Raw genomic sequence first — 16,444 nt, forward strand, 5'->3', positions numbered from 1 at the left:
TCTAAATGAAGACAAAAAGGCAGGTCCTTCTTAACTCCCTCCTAAAAAGGGAGAGGCCAAGTGGGCCCAACAAATCAATGCCTGACCTCATTTCTCATGTGCCAGACACTGTGCCGTTTGACACTGAGGAGACCAAAGCTCAGGGACGTGCAGGGATGTGCTCCAGATCTTGCAGCTGGTGAGTGACTGAGTCTGGATTTGACTCTCACCACTGCAATGTGCCAACAAATGCTCACTGGCCCTCCGAGAGAGTCCAACCCTTCTTGGGGTTTGGATTTCCTATCCCCTCTGGGGTCTCTCCTGCCCTCTGCCCCGACAATAAGGGCTTCCCAGTCACCTTGGTCAGCTCCCAAAGCATCTTCTTTTTCTTTTTCCTGAGGCCCTGGGAGACAGTGTGTGTTTGATCTTGGATGACTTCTCTGGCTATGGGCTGCCTGGGGACACAGTCTTAGCTCTGGAACATTTTTCTCCTGCCTCCAAGATCAGGAGCCCCTTGTATGCTGTCCACCTGGGCTGCTAGGTCAGCATCTAATTCAATTTCCTTTCAGAGTGAGAAATACAGGGCTCCCACAGGGGCAGCAATAAGTCAGGGTTTTTGGTATTTTAATAAAGAAATATACTTCTGAGGCCTGTTTCTATATTGGATCCACCCCTTAGGCACTGGTTGCCCCTGAAACGCTGCCAGGTACTCTGAAGCCAAAATGCTAGTTCCCTCTAATTGGTGCCTGGCCTCCTGGGGCATTTGGGCACATTTTCTGACTCTTCCATTAGTCACTGGTTAAGTGTGACAAGTAGTAAGGAAGACCCAAGAGGAAAGCAGACAACGTAGGTCACATGGGGCAAAACTGTACACGTAGACGGAGGTAATGAAAGGCCCCCTGGGGCTCTGTGTGGTAAGAAAGAGTTTCGAATTAAGGCCAGGATTCCAGCCTCAACTCTGTGACAAGTTTTCTCTGTGAACTTGGGGAAGTGCCTTTCCCTCTCTGAGTCTCAATTTCCTCCTCTGCAAAACAGGGCTTGTCGTGAGGATTGAAGAAACCTGAGTAAATTGCCTAGTGGAGTGCTGGGCCCATAGAAGGTGCTGAATTAATGATTGCAATTATTTCCATTAAATGACAGCAAATGATCACAGTCATTCTCAGAAGAAGTAGAGACGTGTGTCTCCTCCTTCTCCCCAAACAAATTCTAAAGCCTTGAAAATAAGGATTTATAATGACGATGCTGAGATGACTTTAGCTGTGAACGGCCTGGTTATAATAAGGTTGCCTTCCCAGGGGTAATCAAACACAATTGCAGAAGCAAAAACAGTGTGGCAGACAATTCCCGTGAAAAATCAGAGGTGTTGGAGGCTGAAGCTGTGTTGTTTGCCGAGAGGACAAAGGAAGGCACAGGGTTGTACCACCAACAATGACGGGGGCCTTTTTAAAGCATCTTTTGGAAATTCGCCTGTGACTTCCCCCAAGGTAGTGCCACCTAGCCAGCTGCCCCCTCATCCCCTAGAGGGCCCCTTGTGAAGGGGAGCTATACCTCTGTGGCAAAATTAATAAAATTGAATTAAGCAGCTCACTGGGGAACCGCCTAATGCTTCCTGTGTTCGACAGTGGCGGCAATAAGATTATTTTACATCTTTCTTTATTAAAAAAGTTCCCAGTTGTATAAAAAATGAGCTCCATTATGGGGAGGCGCACCCAGCTAACATTCTAATTCCACATGCCGCCACTGTGGGTGGCCATTTATTTTGGGAGGACATGGAGATGCAGCCACCCGACTGGAGCGCCATTAATCTCAGGCGGGGAGAGGGGCCAATTAAAGCTTAGGAAACTTTTGGTCCAGTTCACACGGCAGAGAGGAAGTCCTAATAGCACTAATCGCTGCCGTTTATTGAGCACCTGGAGTCTACCAGCACTGGGCTAGGTACTTTGCATATATTATCTTGTTTCTGCAGAGGAACCTGAGGCTCAGAGGAGTTGCTCAAGGCTACACACACAGCCCAGGCAGCAATCAAACTCAGGTCAAACTTCCCATTTAGCACATTGCCTCAGATGTGCGTGAGGGGCTCCTGGAGAATTCAGACAGGGGCTCAGTGAGGCCACAGATGGGGGCAGGCCATAGCGACCAAACACAGCTGGGGAGCTGGAGGAAGGCTGTTTCCCACGTTAGATTATTGCTAGAGTTCTTGGCTGTTGAGGGAACACAGGAAGCCTGGTTTTCTGGCTCTATTTGTGTGATATTGGGTAAGTCACTTACTGTTTCTCTATCTGTTGTGGGAATTAAACTAAGAGACAGGGTGCCTATTGCCTAGTCTTTACCGCCTCTACCTATGTGAGTCTGGAAAAACCCCTTTTTCTCTTTGGACTTTGGTTGTCCCAGGTATCAAAAAGGGGCTGAAAGGAACTTTCTTGCCGAAGGGCCGGGGGCTCAAGACAACCCCAGCCATGTTGCATGAGCATGCTGTGGTTTTAGGAGTCAGGAACACCTGGCTCAGTTCTGTGGCTCCCTTCAGCTCAGTAAGTCTCTACAGAGAGCACCTGTGGTCTGCAGGGCGCTGGGCTGAAAGCCAGGGATGGTTCCTTCCCTTTTACTCTTCCCACCGCCTTCCTTTCTGAACCTGGAGGGAAGAGAATCCGGGCAATGGGGCCCAGGGTCAGAGGCCAGACTCTACAGAAACACCGGAGTGAGGCAGAGAAAAGGCTGGTTCAGGGCACCCACATACTGAAAAGCACTCTGAAATGCCAGATCACAGAGGCCAACCCACTGGCAGTGACAGTTATGGTGGGAGTTGTTTCACTCATTTAGGAAGGATGATTGCCTGGAAAAAGTGGAGAAGTGGCTTAGGTTCCAAACAGCTAAACTGAATTTTCAGCCGTATTAGGAATTGTAGTAACAATAATAGTAAGAAGACTAGCAGTAACAACAAGAGTGGATATTATTGACCACTTACTATGTGCCAGATCTGTAGGAGTCTCTTTATAGGCTCTATAGGAGGCACTTTATATAGTTTTTCTAATCTTTGTAGCAAGTTGTAAAATTGGTTTTATCTTCCCCAGTTTATGGATAATGACATCGAGGTTTTAAGAGATGACAGATTTGCCCAAATTCACTCAGGGAAGGAATATACGCTGAAAATCCAATTTAGACCTGAGTAACACCAAAGCTAGCGATGTTTCCACCAGTAACAAGTGAAAAGTAAGCACTGGAAAGACGCATGAGACACTTATTACATGTGGTTCCTACTTTACTTTCCCTCGTTTGCACATGAGGAAACTGAGGGCCCAGGAACACTTTCTCCCCCAGGGACAGCTTCAAGAACAGAACCCCGTTCTCCAGACTCCTCCTCACTCTCTCCCCCAGGACCCAGCTGCCTCCAGGGGCCGAGACCTGCTTGGAGGCCTTGCTCACCCGCAGCCGGCGCCCAAAGACGGTGACCTGGCCCCGAGCCTGCTCCTTGCGCTGCCGCCACTCAACCAGGTTGAGGCCATTGTCGATGGGCAGCGTGACGTTCCTCTTGCCCACAGTGGGGTTGACGGTGCTGGCCAGCAGGTGGGGCTCCGTCTGCAGTGCCACCTCCATGCCATTAGCCAGTAGCAGCCGCAGGGAGCCATCCGCCCCAATGTAGTAGCTGTTCCGGACCTGGTCTGAGGGAGAGGAGAGGGACAGACTCTGCTCAGAAGGGACAAGGATGGAGGGAAGTGTGTGTAGAGCAGAGGCAGTGGTGTGGCTTTTAAATGTGTTTATTTTTCCAACTATAGAAACAATACATTATCATTGAAGAAAACTAGGAAAATATATGGAGATCATCCATAATCTCAAAACCCAAAGAAAACTATTGTAAATATTTTTGGTATATTCCTAGATTTTAGGATATTTCCAAATACATTGATAGTTTAAAACAGTTGCTTATAGGTTTTCACTGATCATTGTATTACATTGTTGAATATTTTTCATAAACTCCTTTCTTAATAATTGCATAGTATTCCACTTTACGGAAATACTATAATTTATTTAACCAGCCCTCACATAGATATTTTGATTGCTTCTAGTTTTTCATAATTACAAGTAGCACTGCAAATAAATATATTTTAAACATATGCTAAATGAAAGAAGTCAGACACAAAAGGTCACATATTGTGTGAGTCAGTTTATATGAAATACCAAGAATAGGCCAATTCATAGAAACAGAAAGTAGATTAGTGAGGAGAGGGGGATGGGGTTGACTGCTAATGGGTACAGGGTTTCTTTCTCGGAGTGATAAAAATTTGCCAGAATTAGATAGTGGTAATGGTTGTACAACTTTGTGAATATACTAAAAATCACTGAACTGTATACTTTAAAAGAATGAATTTTATGGTATGTGAATTGTATCTCAATTGAAAAATATATTTTTTGGATAATTCAATGTCTTCATTTTGGGTTATTTAATAAAAATTGACTACTAAGAGTAGGATTACTAGAGTAAAGTGTTGAACATTTTTAAGGCTCTTGATATATACTAGGGTAACAGTGTTCCTTATAACCAGGTAAAAGATGACTCCAATACTTAAACCACTGACAGAATGCCACATATATATATTTTAAATCATTGACATATATATATGACATATATGTATATGTGACAATGAATTAAAAATAGATCTGATTTTGGGGCCGGCCCGGTGGTGCAGTGGTTAAGTTCGCACGTTCTGCTTTGGTGGCCTGGGGTTTGCTGGTTCAGATCCCGGGTACAGACCTACACACTGCCTATCAAGCCATTGCTGTGGCAGGCGTCCCACATATAAAGTAGAGGAAGATGGGCACGGATGTTAGCTCAGGGCCAGTCTTCCTTAGCACAAAAGAGGAGGATGGGCAGCAGATGTTAGATCAGGGCTAATCTTCCTCAAAAAAAATAGATCTGATTTTGAAATTTTAAATCTGATTAAAACATTTAATTCAGATCTTTAGATAAAAGAAACTTCTGGAGAAAAAAGTAAATTTCAGCTGTAAACGCACACTGAGTTCTTTTCCAGTGGAAACAGTATCTCTGAGTTTGTGCTGTGCTCTCCTGCCTCTTTCCCTTCCTTGGCCGTTGCTCTGTCTGCACTGCCCCTCTCTTCAATAAATGCCAGCCCAAGTCCTTCCTTCGAGGCTCTGCTTAAATGTCATCTCTTCCCAGAAGCTTCTCCTGTTCCTCTGGTCAGAACGAATGCCTCCCCTTCCTACACAACTCTTAGCCTCTTCATGGGCCTCATTAATGGTCTTGCATCTGGGGCGTGTAGAGTTTATCACTCTGATGTTGACCCAATTCTCAAATATCGCAGTGTTTCCTGTGAGAGGCACTACTGTGCAGGGATCAAGAGCATGGGCTTTGGAGCTAGACCACCTGGGCTGAGGTCCCAGCTCTGCCACTCTCTTACTTTACGACCTTGGGCAAATTCTTTGACCTCCCAAGCCTCTGTCTCTTCATCTGTACACTGGGGATAATAATTGTGCCTTCACCTCATAGAATTTGAGAGATAACACACATGAAGAGCTGAGAACAGTACTCGGCATACGGTAAGTGTTATGTAAACGTCAGCATTACCAGTTTTATGTGCCGAGCACTGTGCTAGTCATTGTCACGTATATCTCTTGGTGTCTCTCCTCTTATCTCCACCATGCCATTTCCACACCTATCATAGCAAACTTTTATAGTATGATCATCGTCCTTCAGTAGCTCCCCATTGCCTTTAGATTAGTGGTTCAGAGAATGGGTTCTAGAGCCTATTTGTCTGGGTCCAAATACCGTACTAGGTGTGTGACTTTGGATCAGCTACTTAACCTGTTGGTGCCTTAGTGCCTTCATCTGAAAAAGGAAGAAATTAATAATACCTACCTCAGAGGGTTGTTGTGAGAATTAAATAGGCCTATGAATGTAAAATGCTAACGATATATTTCATACCAAATAAGTGCTCCAAAATGTTAGCTATCATTATTATTCTTATTGCATGAGGTCCGTACATGTTTGCTGCATTGAACTAGATATATTCCAGGCTACGTCAAGCAATAAGGATGTAGTTTTTGTAGGAAACCCTCACTGAATCTTGCCTGGTGGAATAACATCAGATCGGCCCCTCTCTCCCCGACTCCCTCCCCTCTCCATCTTTCTCCCTTTCTCACACACACAGAATTCTAAAATCTGCCTCAAACTTGCTAGGCATTATTCACTGACAATCTGTATTTCACTTCCTTTGAACAGTGGAAAAGGCTGTGTCAATTTATCTTTTAAAGCTGCTTCTTGCTGAATCCACATATGTCCATTAACGGTGACTCTGGATGGAACAGCGTCTGTAGAGGCCCATCTCAAACGATCCCCATTTAATGTGAGCCGTGACTTCCCAAGGCCGCTGCTCATTAGCGGCTACTTCTTATTTCTTCCCATAGTTCAGACGTACGATGAAACTGAAAGAGTTTTTTACAAAGATTCTACTGGGGCGGCTACAAAACTGAGCATCTGAGCCTGGTCTGAAAGGAGGAAAGGGAGCTTGGCACAGGTACCAAAGAGGAGAAACAGGTCCCATGTTTCCTGGATTCCAAGATGTACTTCTCCTTTTCACATTTTAATGTTTCTGGAATTGGAATGTGTCTTCAGTCCTTGTATACATTTCGAGCAGCGTCCTTTCCCCCCTCACCTGAAGAGTTGTTATTAAATGGATGGTACATTTTAAAACTGAGGAAAGGTGGCACTTCTGATTTTAAAAAAGTTGTCCAAATATAAGAAAGCCTGCATTAACTTTTGAGGAAAATGCTCAAAGCCAGCTTAGAGGTAGGGAGTGGACGAGATAATTCTCAACCACAGGGAAGAAAACAGGCCTGCAGGACAAGCTGTCTGAGGAACCAGTGGCCCTGCACAGCCTGGCTGGCTCGGGCTCGGCACCTCCTCTTGGCAATAACCCGTCAGACCATAGATGCCTGGGGCGTGCCCCAACCCACTGCTAAGGGTGCTTGGTGGGAAAGGAACTCCGGAACTTGGTTTCTCTTTCTTTGACTGAGAACTGCTATTGTTCTTGGAGCTTTTTTAAAGGCATAGGACTACATTTGGGAGTAAAAGTGGTTGTGAAAATATAGTTATTTCCTTACAGTGAACCAAACTACCTCTTAATTAATTAGTTAATTAATCCAACAAGTACTTACTGAGCAATACTATGTGCCGGGCCCCTGCTGGTCACTCTATGTATGTTGTCTAAAGAAATGGTCTGAGCAACCCTATGAGACAGGTATTGAAATTCAGCCCCATTTTCCAGACCCAGAAACTGAGGCTTGGAGAAGAGTGACTCCATCCAACTCATGCAGGTAGGAACTGGCATGGCAGGCATAGGGGCCCTGGGCTGTCTACACCAGAACTCCTCTTTGAACTGCCCCACACCATTCCACATGGCTTCAACTTGCTTTCTGTTCCCAGAGAAGAGAACCGAGGGCCACAGTGAGGTGGTGGCAGGGTCAGGACTAGATCTGGTGTCTCTGACTCTCAGCCCAAGGCTCTTTTTACTACTCTGTGTCAAAGCTTTTGGGAGTATAAAAAAACCAGCTGGAGGATGAGGGGTTGGGAATCAAGCAAGGCTTTCCCTGGTGATGGCTTCTTTTTTTTGTTTTTGAGGAAGATTAGCCCTGAGTTAACATCTGCCACCAATCCTCCTCTTTTTGCTGAGGAAGACTGGCCCTGAACTAACATCCGTGCCCATCTTCCTCTACTTTATATGTGGGACGCCTGCCACAGCATGGCTTGACAAGCGGTGCCATGTCCACACCCGGGATCTGAACCGGCAAACCCTGTGCCAGCCAAGTGGAATGTGCAAACTTAACCGCTGTGCCACAGGGCTGGCCCCAGCTTCCTTTTTTTATTTTTCATGCTTACTAAGTCCAACAAAGCTGCAAGCCCCACCCCGGGTCACCTACGTTCCATGAGAACAATTGAGGCAAACAATTCACCACCACATTTCATCATGTTTCACCGTTGTGATTTACCTGATGCTAAAAGATCAGCTCACATCAGGGATTACTTGGTGCATGCAGAGAAGAAGGATGTCTTCTCTATGGAATCCTAGCAGAGGCACAAGCCATTCTCACCTGGGCTTCAGGAAGGACTCTCCACGCCCAAACCCCTTTCATAATCAGGTGTAATTATTCTTGTCCTTTGTCTTCGCTTGCACCAGTGTGAGAGTAAGTCTTTAATCTGGGAGCCATTAGGATGGCAGAATAGTGAGGTCACCTGGATTAGCAGCTAATGGATTCTATACCCTTTGTTCTAATGATAATAGGATGAAACAGTGAAATATTACTCTGAAGCTTCTGTGGGAGAATTTACAGGACTCAGGCTGGTGTGTTTTGCAAATTAGGTGGCAATACAGAGAGAAACCAGTTGTAATGCTTTCCTGTTCTTGGGCAGCTCCAGTAGCAACTTGTTTCTTGTGTCATCCTGTTCCAAAGGGGTCTCCCCATCCCTCTGCCTCAAAGTCCCCAAGCCCCACCTGGCTTACCTTGCAGCAGTGTATAGAAGGCACCTGAGGCAGACAGGTTGGTGGTTATGGTGACATCATCCTTGCTCGAGGTCTCTACCTGGACATGCACTGAGCTGTCTGTATCACTTCGGAAACTGCTCACCTGGCCAGTAGGGAAGGTCACATTTGTCAGGCGGCCAAAGCTGTCATACCTGAAAACCAAGGGGTGGCTCTGAGTAACAGAAATATAAGGCTGCTATAGCTGGAACTCGGCACATTCTGCCTTATCCCACCGTGCTGCATGGTCTGCTTTTCTCTCTGGTCAGATATATTTCCATGCCTCCTTCATCTCCTTGCACATAGGTTTCAGGATACGACTCCATCTGCTGATATCCAACTGCAGGCAAATGAATTACCTCTCTGAGTCTCCCTTTCCTAATTCCAGGAAGTGGAGATGATAACCCCTGCTCTGCCTACCTCCCAGGATCACTGTAAGGAACACCTGGAAGTGCCCTGTAGCTATAAACTAATATTCACCCATGGAGGGTGAGATGCTAGTGGCCATATGAGACTGCTGACCCAGAGTCTTGGGGTGGGGGGCCGGGGGGGCACATGGGGAGGACTCCCAGAGGGGAAGTGGTCAAACTTGGTGCTTGAATCCCCTCTCAAAACCCCCAAGAAGTGGTTATACAGGTTCTTCCTGAACAACACTAGAGATGGGGCTTCTAGGAAGCTACAGATCCTGAGAAAAGGGACTCTGACTTCAAACCAGGACTCTGCTGCCACATAAACAGGCTAGAGAAATGGGCTCTTGCAACCTCTGCCCATCTAGATTTCACATCTGGCACCAAGCAGCTATGTATCTGCAGCTTTCAGAGCTCACTGCTTTGCTCTGGTGTGGTCTTTCTGAAGCATCATAATTGAATCTTAATTCTCTTTCCCATTCTCCTGATAATAATAAAAGAAATACCTAAGATTATTGAACACCTACAATGTACCAGATATGGTGCTAGTCGCTTTTCATACGTTCTTTCATTTAATCCTCACAACTAGTCTAAAAGATATATATTATCTCCTTTTTGGAGAAGGCTCAGAAATTGAGGCTCATAAAAGTGAAGTCACCCGCTTGAGGTTACACAGCTAGTAAGTGTGGTAAGTCAAAATTCAAACTCAGGTCTATCTGCTTCCAAGCCACCACCTGCTTCTCTGTCTTCCACAGGCATTTCCGTACTGTCCGTTTGCAAGTATCCATTGTGTGTGCTCTCCCACCTGCTGCAGAATGCTTGGGAGGTGGCAAGGAGTCAGCTATTAACATTTTAGTTCTGGGAGGCTGAAGTGTAAAAAGGTAGGTTTAATTAGCCTTTTTGCACTTGCATGTGAATGGGGGAAAAGTTCCTCATTCACGTCAGTATTTCTGACTTCTACTCATGCTCAAGCTTACAGCGTGGGTCCAGCCACGTATGTCTCCCCCAGTTACTCTGGGTCTTCCTACTGGACTTTTTTTCCTGCTTTGCGTTTACTCCTGGGATAAAGCTGGCCTCTGGCCCCCTGAGGGTTTTAAGGGTAGTGAAATGAAAGGCCCGAGAGTTCAGCTCCATCCTGGCTCTTCTTGTGATTCCTTCAGCTGAGCCTGGCTTCCTGCCGGGACCCCTGGGTCCTATACCGTCTATGGTTTCAGGTGAGACTTGGTGGGTGGGGCTAGGCAGGCCTTCGCTGAGCACTTTTCTGCTCAGGGTCAGATTTGAGTGCTGCATGGATTCTGCCATCTGCCTGCTCCTTCTCTCCCTGTGCCTGGTACTGATCATGGCACTCTTTACAATGTCCCTGGCACAGTCTGCCAAAGAGGAGGTGTTGGTAATGGTCTTTTGAACAAAACCTCCCAGTCCTTGACTCCAGCTCTGGGGGAAGGGCCAAGGGGCTTTGGGAAAGTTGAATCTCTCTGTTGCTGAGGCCTGAGGAAGGGGAACAGAAGCCCATTCCAAGATGGCGAGCAACTCAGTGGTCTCTACCACATACCTCAGGCCTGGGCTTGGTGGGGCAAGGCTGTGGGCCTGTATCAGTCCTTTAGGCTCTCCTCTGGGCAGTTAAAGGGCTTTGGAAACCTGTTTCCTATCATGATTTCTCATTTTTCTCCCATAGTATTAAGTGAGGTTCTCATAAGAAAAGTTCAGTCTGCCTTAGTGGAGAGTGACGGGGTAGCCTGCAACCTGGCTTGGAGGGTCAAAAGTGCAGAGGGCCCCTCTGAGCCAGGTGAGGGAGGGATTCTGAGAGATTGCTGCTGGGAAGGGGGGCAAAGATCTTTGGGGTAAAGATCTACAATGTTTGTCCCAAGGTAGACTCCCTCACTCTGCTCCCTTTAACTCTAGGTTCTTATTGACCCTTTATGGTTGCTGAAAATTTGAACAGGAAGGATTTTCACAAAAACGTTGACAGTGATTCTCTCTGGAAGGTAGAATTACAGGTGATTTTAATTGCTTATTTATATTTTATATTCCTAAGATTTTCTATAATTAACAATGGATTATTTTCATAATCAGAAAAGTGCTGCGAAAACCCAAGTAATGCCATATACAGGGAGCTCATGGCCATCTTGAGGAAGAGGACCTTTTAAATTACTGGCATTTGTGGAAGGGTCTCACTTATGGGACATCTGCCAATATCAATCTCCAGGCTTTTTCAGTAAAATATTACTGGGGCACCCCAAATCCCTGAGCCCCAAATCAAGACCCTCCAAAACCGGCTCTGTCCTGGTCATCTTAACTTTTTATCTGTGGTCTATGAGTACCTGAGACCTGTCGGATCCCGAGTCCTCTTTTAAATCAATAGGAAGATCTGTTTTGGTCTCACAGTTTCACGGGATGGGTATGCTGTGCTAGTCTGGTTCTGTGAATACCTGTTATCCATGTACACACTCTTTATTAATGAGACTACTTATTCAGACTATCTAATTTCCTGACCTAACCAGATAAAAAATATTTTATTATACCATTCAAGATACTTAAAAAGGACTTAAGGAGCCTTACAAATAAGACTTGATAGATTACTAATTAAGGGTCAGATGTCACTTCAGTACTGCTTCTAAGAAGGCCTCGCTCAAGGCCATCTCATAAAGCCCTCCTTGGTCTCTCCCGTCCCTTCTTCTCCCAGGGATACTCCGGCACAGCTCCATCACAGACTGTGTCCCCTGCATTGTAACAGCTGATGTACAAATTGTCTCCCACTTCAGCCCGGGAGTGCTTGAGTCAGGACAGGGCTGTGGAGTCAGACAGCTGGACTGGGACTCTGGATTCCACCACCTGCCAGCAATGTGGCCCTGGAGGACTGGCTCTGTCCATCTCAGCTTCCCCAGCAGTGGGACTGGCAGACAGAAGACAGGCAGGGAATGTTGGCTGAACAAATAAAGGAATGCATGATTGGATGTGTGAAGCCTTTTTCCTGCTCTGTTGGGAGGGACCATGATTCATTCACATGCTACCTCCTGCGGGACTTGACAGAGGCTTGACACACAGTAGGGACATGATAAACATCCGCTGAATGCACAAATACAGACACAACCGTCTTCACTAAATGATACTTTAGCAATCTCCATAGGCCTCTCCCCAGAGTTTTAGTCTTCAAGACAGAAAGCGGCTTGCATAAAGGCAGACAATTGTAACTATTATTGAAGATAGCCTGTAATACATAATTAAATTGAGCCTGAAGAAGATACAATGAAAAGGCCCCATGCCTTCAAGATCTGGTTTTCATTTTATATGAGATGGCCAAAAAACAGTAATTTCCACTCCTCACATTTTCCATTAGAAGGACTGAATGTCTTAATTAAATGAACATCAAATAGAACAGCCAATTGATAGAATTTTCTTGTCTCCTATTCATTCATTTCAGTGCCTTCCAGAGCTTGAGAAATGCCACTGGATCTCCCTGCTGCCTGATCAATACCTGTGATTAGCCCATCAGAACACCCTTGCTTCTGCCTCTGCAGGGAAGAATTGGAGCTGCCCATCCCCTGGATCTTGAACACCTCTGCCCCATGGCCCCCTCGGGGGAGCCCTTTCTCTTCCCACTACAAAGATGCTATGAGAACAGGGGCTGGCACTGCCCAACGAGGTGCTGGGGGACAGTTCTCTGCACTCTCTGGATTCCAAGTGGCTGCTTTAGACCCTGGATCCATGACTGGGTGACTTCAGGACAAAGGCTTAGTTATGTCTGTCATGCCTTTATTAGTGGCAAATTTTCTTTCTTTCTAACCAAGAGGAATGCAAGGAACGTGTTGGTGTGGGAAGGCCTGTGGAGTCAGACAGTCTAGGCTTTGAATCCAGGCTCTACACCTACCCTCGGGGATGGGCACTCAGTTCTGTTTCCCTGTCAACTCCCTGAGGGAAGAAGGGACTGTATTTGGTCACTGCTGTATCCCCAGAACTTAGAGGGGTACGTGGCATATAGTAGGGGCTCAATAACGTGAATGAAGGTTGGTTGAAGGACCTACTCCTTGCCGCCTCTCTTCCTGATTTCACCTTGAACCCTATTCCCCCGTACTTCCTGCATTCTATTACCTCTCCTTCTCTTCTCCAAACATGCCAAGCTCAAGCCAGGCTCGGGAGGCTCACACTTACTGTTCCCTTTACAGCGACTGTCCTTCCCTCCAATCTAGGTATGGTTAGTTCTTTTCATTACTCAGGTTTTGGTTCAGATGTTATCACTCCAGCAAGGCCTTCTGTGATCACCCTTTTTGACGGGTTCTCCCATCTCTGTCACATTATCTTATTTTATTGTCTTCGTTATACTTATTATCTTGCTTATGTGTTTACTTGTTTCTTGTTTATCTCTTCCCACTGGAATACAAGCTCCATGAGGACGGGTACCTTGTCTATATTCTCAGTGCCTAGAGGAGTACCCAGCATATAAAAGGTACTCAATACATATTTCTTGGATGAATGAATGAATGAATAAATAAATAGTAGACATTGTTTTTTCAAGATATGGACTAAGAATAACTAAGAACTCCACCCCTTTAACCTGTCACTTCCATATGAAGAAGGGAAAGTTCACTAATATTCCTAGAGTACCTTTTAGGTGCCAAGCACTGGGCTCATAACCATCTTTTGAGGTAGGCATCATCACTGTCATTTCACAGTTCATGAGGCTGAGGCTCAGAAAGGATAAGTAACTTGCCTAAGATCACACAGCTAGCAGACAAATAGGATTCAAAGTCAGGTCTGTCTGACTTTACAGTCTGTGTTCTTTCATCAGTCTTCCCATAAAGCGATGCTGTTTCAAATCAAAACCTTCATGTTCATCGCTATGTTAAAGAAAAAACTGTGTTTGGAAATCTCAAGTGGATCAAGAAGACTGACAGTTTTCTCTTCAAGATGCTTTGCTTTGTACCACTGCGACTGACTTTGCAGTGATGGCAAGCCCCCATTCCAGGGTATGATAGAGAGGGCCACATGATTGGCTTTTCATTATTTCCTTCCACTGACTTTTCTTCACTCCATTTTCCTAAAGCATCTTTGGAGCATGGGGAAAGAAAACACATAAAACATTCATATGGTTGCTGTGAACTTGGCTCTCAGAAGAGGACTGCTAAAGGGTTTCTTCACACACACTGCAAGGCTTTCTTCTTCACACTCAATACTTCACTTCTCAAGCCACTTACTATGCGCAGCTGGCAAGGAAAATGCCAGATTGCCTCTCTGATGCTAACTTTTTTTGCTGATCGAGACTTTTTGGTTGGGAAATAAAGATTTGATTTTTATAACTTCTATGATTGTTTCAAACAACACCATCATCAACAAGAAGAATTGGACACTGTATCTTCTGTGAATAATTAGAGTTCACAGCCCATGCACACCAATAATTCTCTTGGCCTCAGGTCACTATAATAGATGGCATCACTACATCATTAGCTACTCTCAGACTGTATCAGAGCCAGGGAACTTTTGGGCTTCTGCAATAAAAACTTGTACTTGCTGCCCATTCCCTATAGAATTAAGTCCCAGCAATGAATTCTAGCCTTGAGGATTTCCAAGATCTAGTCCATCCTACCACTGTAGGTTTTATCTCTCACTGATGTATTTGAGGTAATGCATCTGACGGAAAATGCTTAAGATACAGGTAGATCTGGGATCAAATCCCGGCTCTGCCACGAGTGTGTACAATGTCATAGAGCCAGTCAGTGTCTGTGGTTGTTATTCTCTGTTTTTCCCCTCAGATCCATTCTCTGCCCTTCTCTGTGCCCAGAAGGGCTGACCCCTGCAGACTGCATCACTGAGGCCCTCTTGCTTTCTTGCTTCTGGTTGGATTCCAGTCAATGGCAGGCACTGGTAAGAGATTGAAGGTCAAGAGGAGAAGTTGCAACTCACTCTCTATCTCCTTTAGTACCATATTTCTAATAGTGGCTGCATCTATCCACAATTACAGCTTCTACCAGATGGCTTCCCCTTCATGGTTACAGCTCCCAATGGGCTTCAGTGGTAACACCCTATACCTTCTCTGCCTTGCCCTTTAGCCTGAGGCTTGACCATAGTTGTTCACCATTTTTAGTGCCTGGGTGCCTCACCATCCTTTCTTGGTTCCCTTATCCCTGCCTACACCTCTATAACATTTCATTTGAAAGATATTTTTGCTGGGTATAGAATTCTGGGTTGACAGGGTTTTTTTTTTTTTTTCCTTTCAGCACTTCTGTCTTCTAGCTTGCACGGTTTCTGATGAGAAGTCAGCTGTAATTTTTAATCCTTGCTCCTCTGTATAAAATGCCTTTTTTTTTTTCCTGGCTGCTTTCAAGAGTTTCTCTTTTTGTTTTGTATTCAGCAGTTTTAATATGATATACCTAGATGTGTGTGTATGTGTATTTAATCTGCTTAGTATTTTATGAGTTTTTTGGGTCTGTGGTTTGGTGTCTGTCATTAACTAGGGATAACTCTTGACCATTATTCCTCCAAATATTTCTTCTGCCTTGTTCTTTCTCTCTTCTCCTGGAATTCCAATTACATGTATTCTAGACCAGTTGATATTGTCCCCCAGCTCTTAGATGTCCTGCTCTGTATTTTTTCACTTTTTTTTCACTTTGTGTTTCAGTTTTGGAAATTTCTACTGACTCACCTTCTTTCCTCAGCTGTGTCAAGTCTACTGACAAGCCCACCAGAGGCATTCTTCATCTCTGTAATTATGTTTTTCATTTCTAGCATTTCCATTTGATTCTCTCTTATAGTTTCCATTTCTCTTTTGAAATTATCCATCTGATTTCACATATTCTTCACCTTTTCCATTAGAGCCTTTAACATAATTACAGTTATTTTAAATTTCCTAAAAGATAGTTTCAACATCTGTGTCACATCTGAACATGATTCTGATGATTCCTTTGTCTCTTGGGAGTATGTTGCTTTTTCTTTCCTTTTTGTATATCCAGTTGAAAGTGCTACATCTTGTGTAGCATAGTAGAGACGGAGGTAACAGGTTTTATGCCTGGAAATGGAGATGAGTTTGGTGAGGGCGTTCGAGTTAATTTAATTAGGACTTGGGCTGGCTTTGAAGTTGGTTGTTTCTATGGTTAACCTTAGCACATCATAGGCTTTAAATTCCTCCAGCAATACTGTTACCAAAACCAAAGTGCGTTTGCCTCCTGGTGAGTTAAATCAGACTCTCCACCAGAAGTAGCTGCCACATAAAGTGGGATATATTTGCAGCAAATAGGAGGCCACATAGAATCATTTCCAAAGTCATGGTGTCCCTGAACAAAGGGAAGCAGAGAGCTTTTATTTCGGATAGAGGATGAATATTCAAAAGGGAGAGGAGGGTATTTGCTTGTGCAGGCTCAGTTGGAAAACATGCTTCCACATACACTGCCGGGTAGCGTAATAAGGCCTAAGCTCCTCCCTGAGAGGAGATCTTAGCATTAAAAATGAGATGAAGGTCATAGGGCTGCTCTTGGGGTGGGGCTTGTCTGGTTCAGGGTGGTTGATGATTGCATCTTATTAAACAGTTAAATGCTTCTG

At 45.0% G+C, this 16,444-nt stretch overlaps 1 protein-coding gene across 6 annotated transcripts in view; it reads right to left on the bottom strand.

Annotated features, from left to right (window-relative positions):
• Positions 1-16,444, bottom strand: part of TENM4 (teneurin transmembrane protein 4) — a 727,387-nt gene that overhangs the window by 16,880 nt on the left and 694,063 nt on the right. For all 6 annotated transcript variants that reach the window (XM_046686180.1, XM_046686184.1, XM_046686179.1 and 3 more), the window contains 2 exons: positions 8,490-8,662; positions 3,400-3,635 (listed from right to left, as the gene is read on the bottom strand). In XM_046686180.1, coding sequence (XP_046542136.1) covers positions 3,400-3,635; positions 8,490-8,662 — 409 coding nt within the window. The remainder of the gene's footprint in view (positions 1-3,399; positions 3,636-8,489; positions 8,663-16,444) is intronic.

Source organism: Equus quagga, chromosome 14 (assembly GCF_021613505.1).
Source record: "Equus quagga isolate Etosha38 chromosome 14, UCLA_HA_Equagga_1.0, whole genome shotgun sequence".
Lineage (NCBI taxonomy): Eukaryota > Metazoa > Chordata > Mammalia > Perissodactyla > Equidae > Equus > Equus quagga.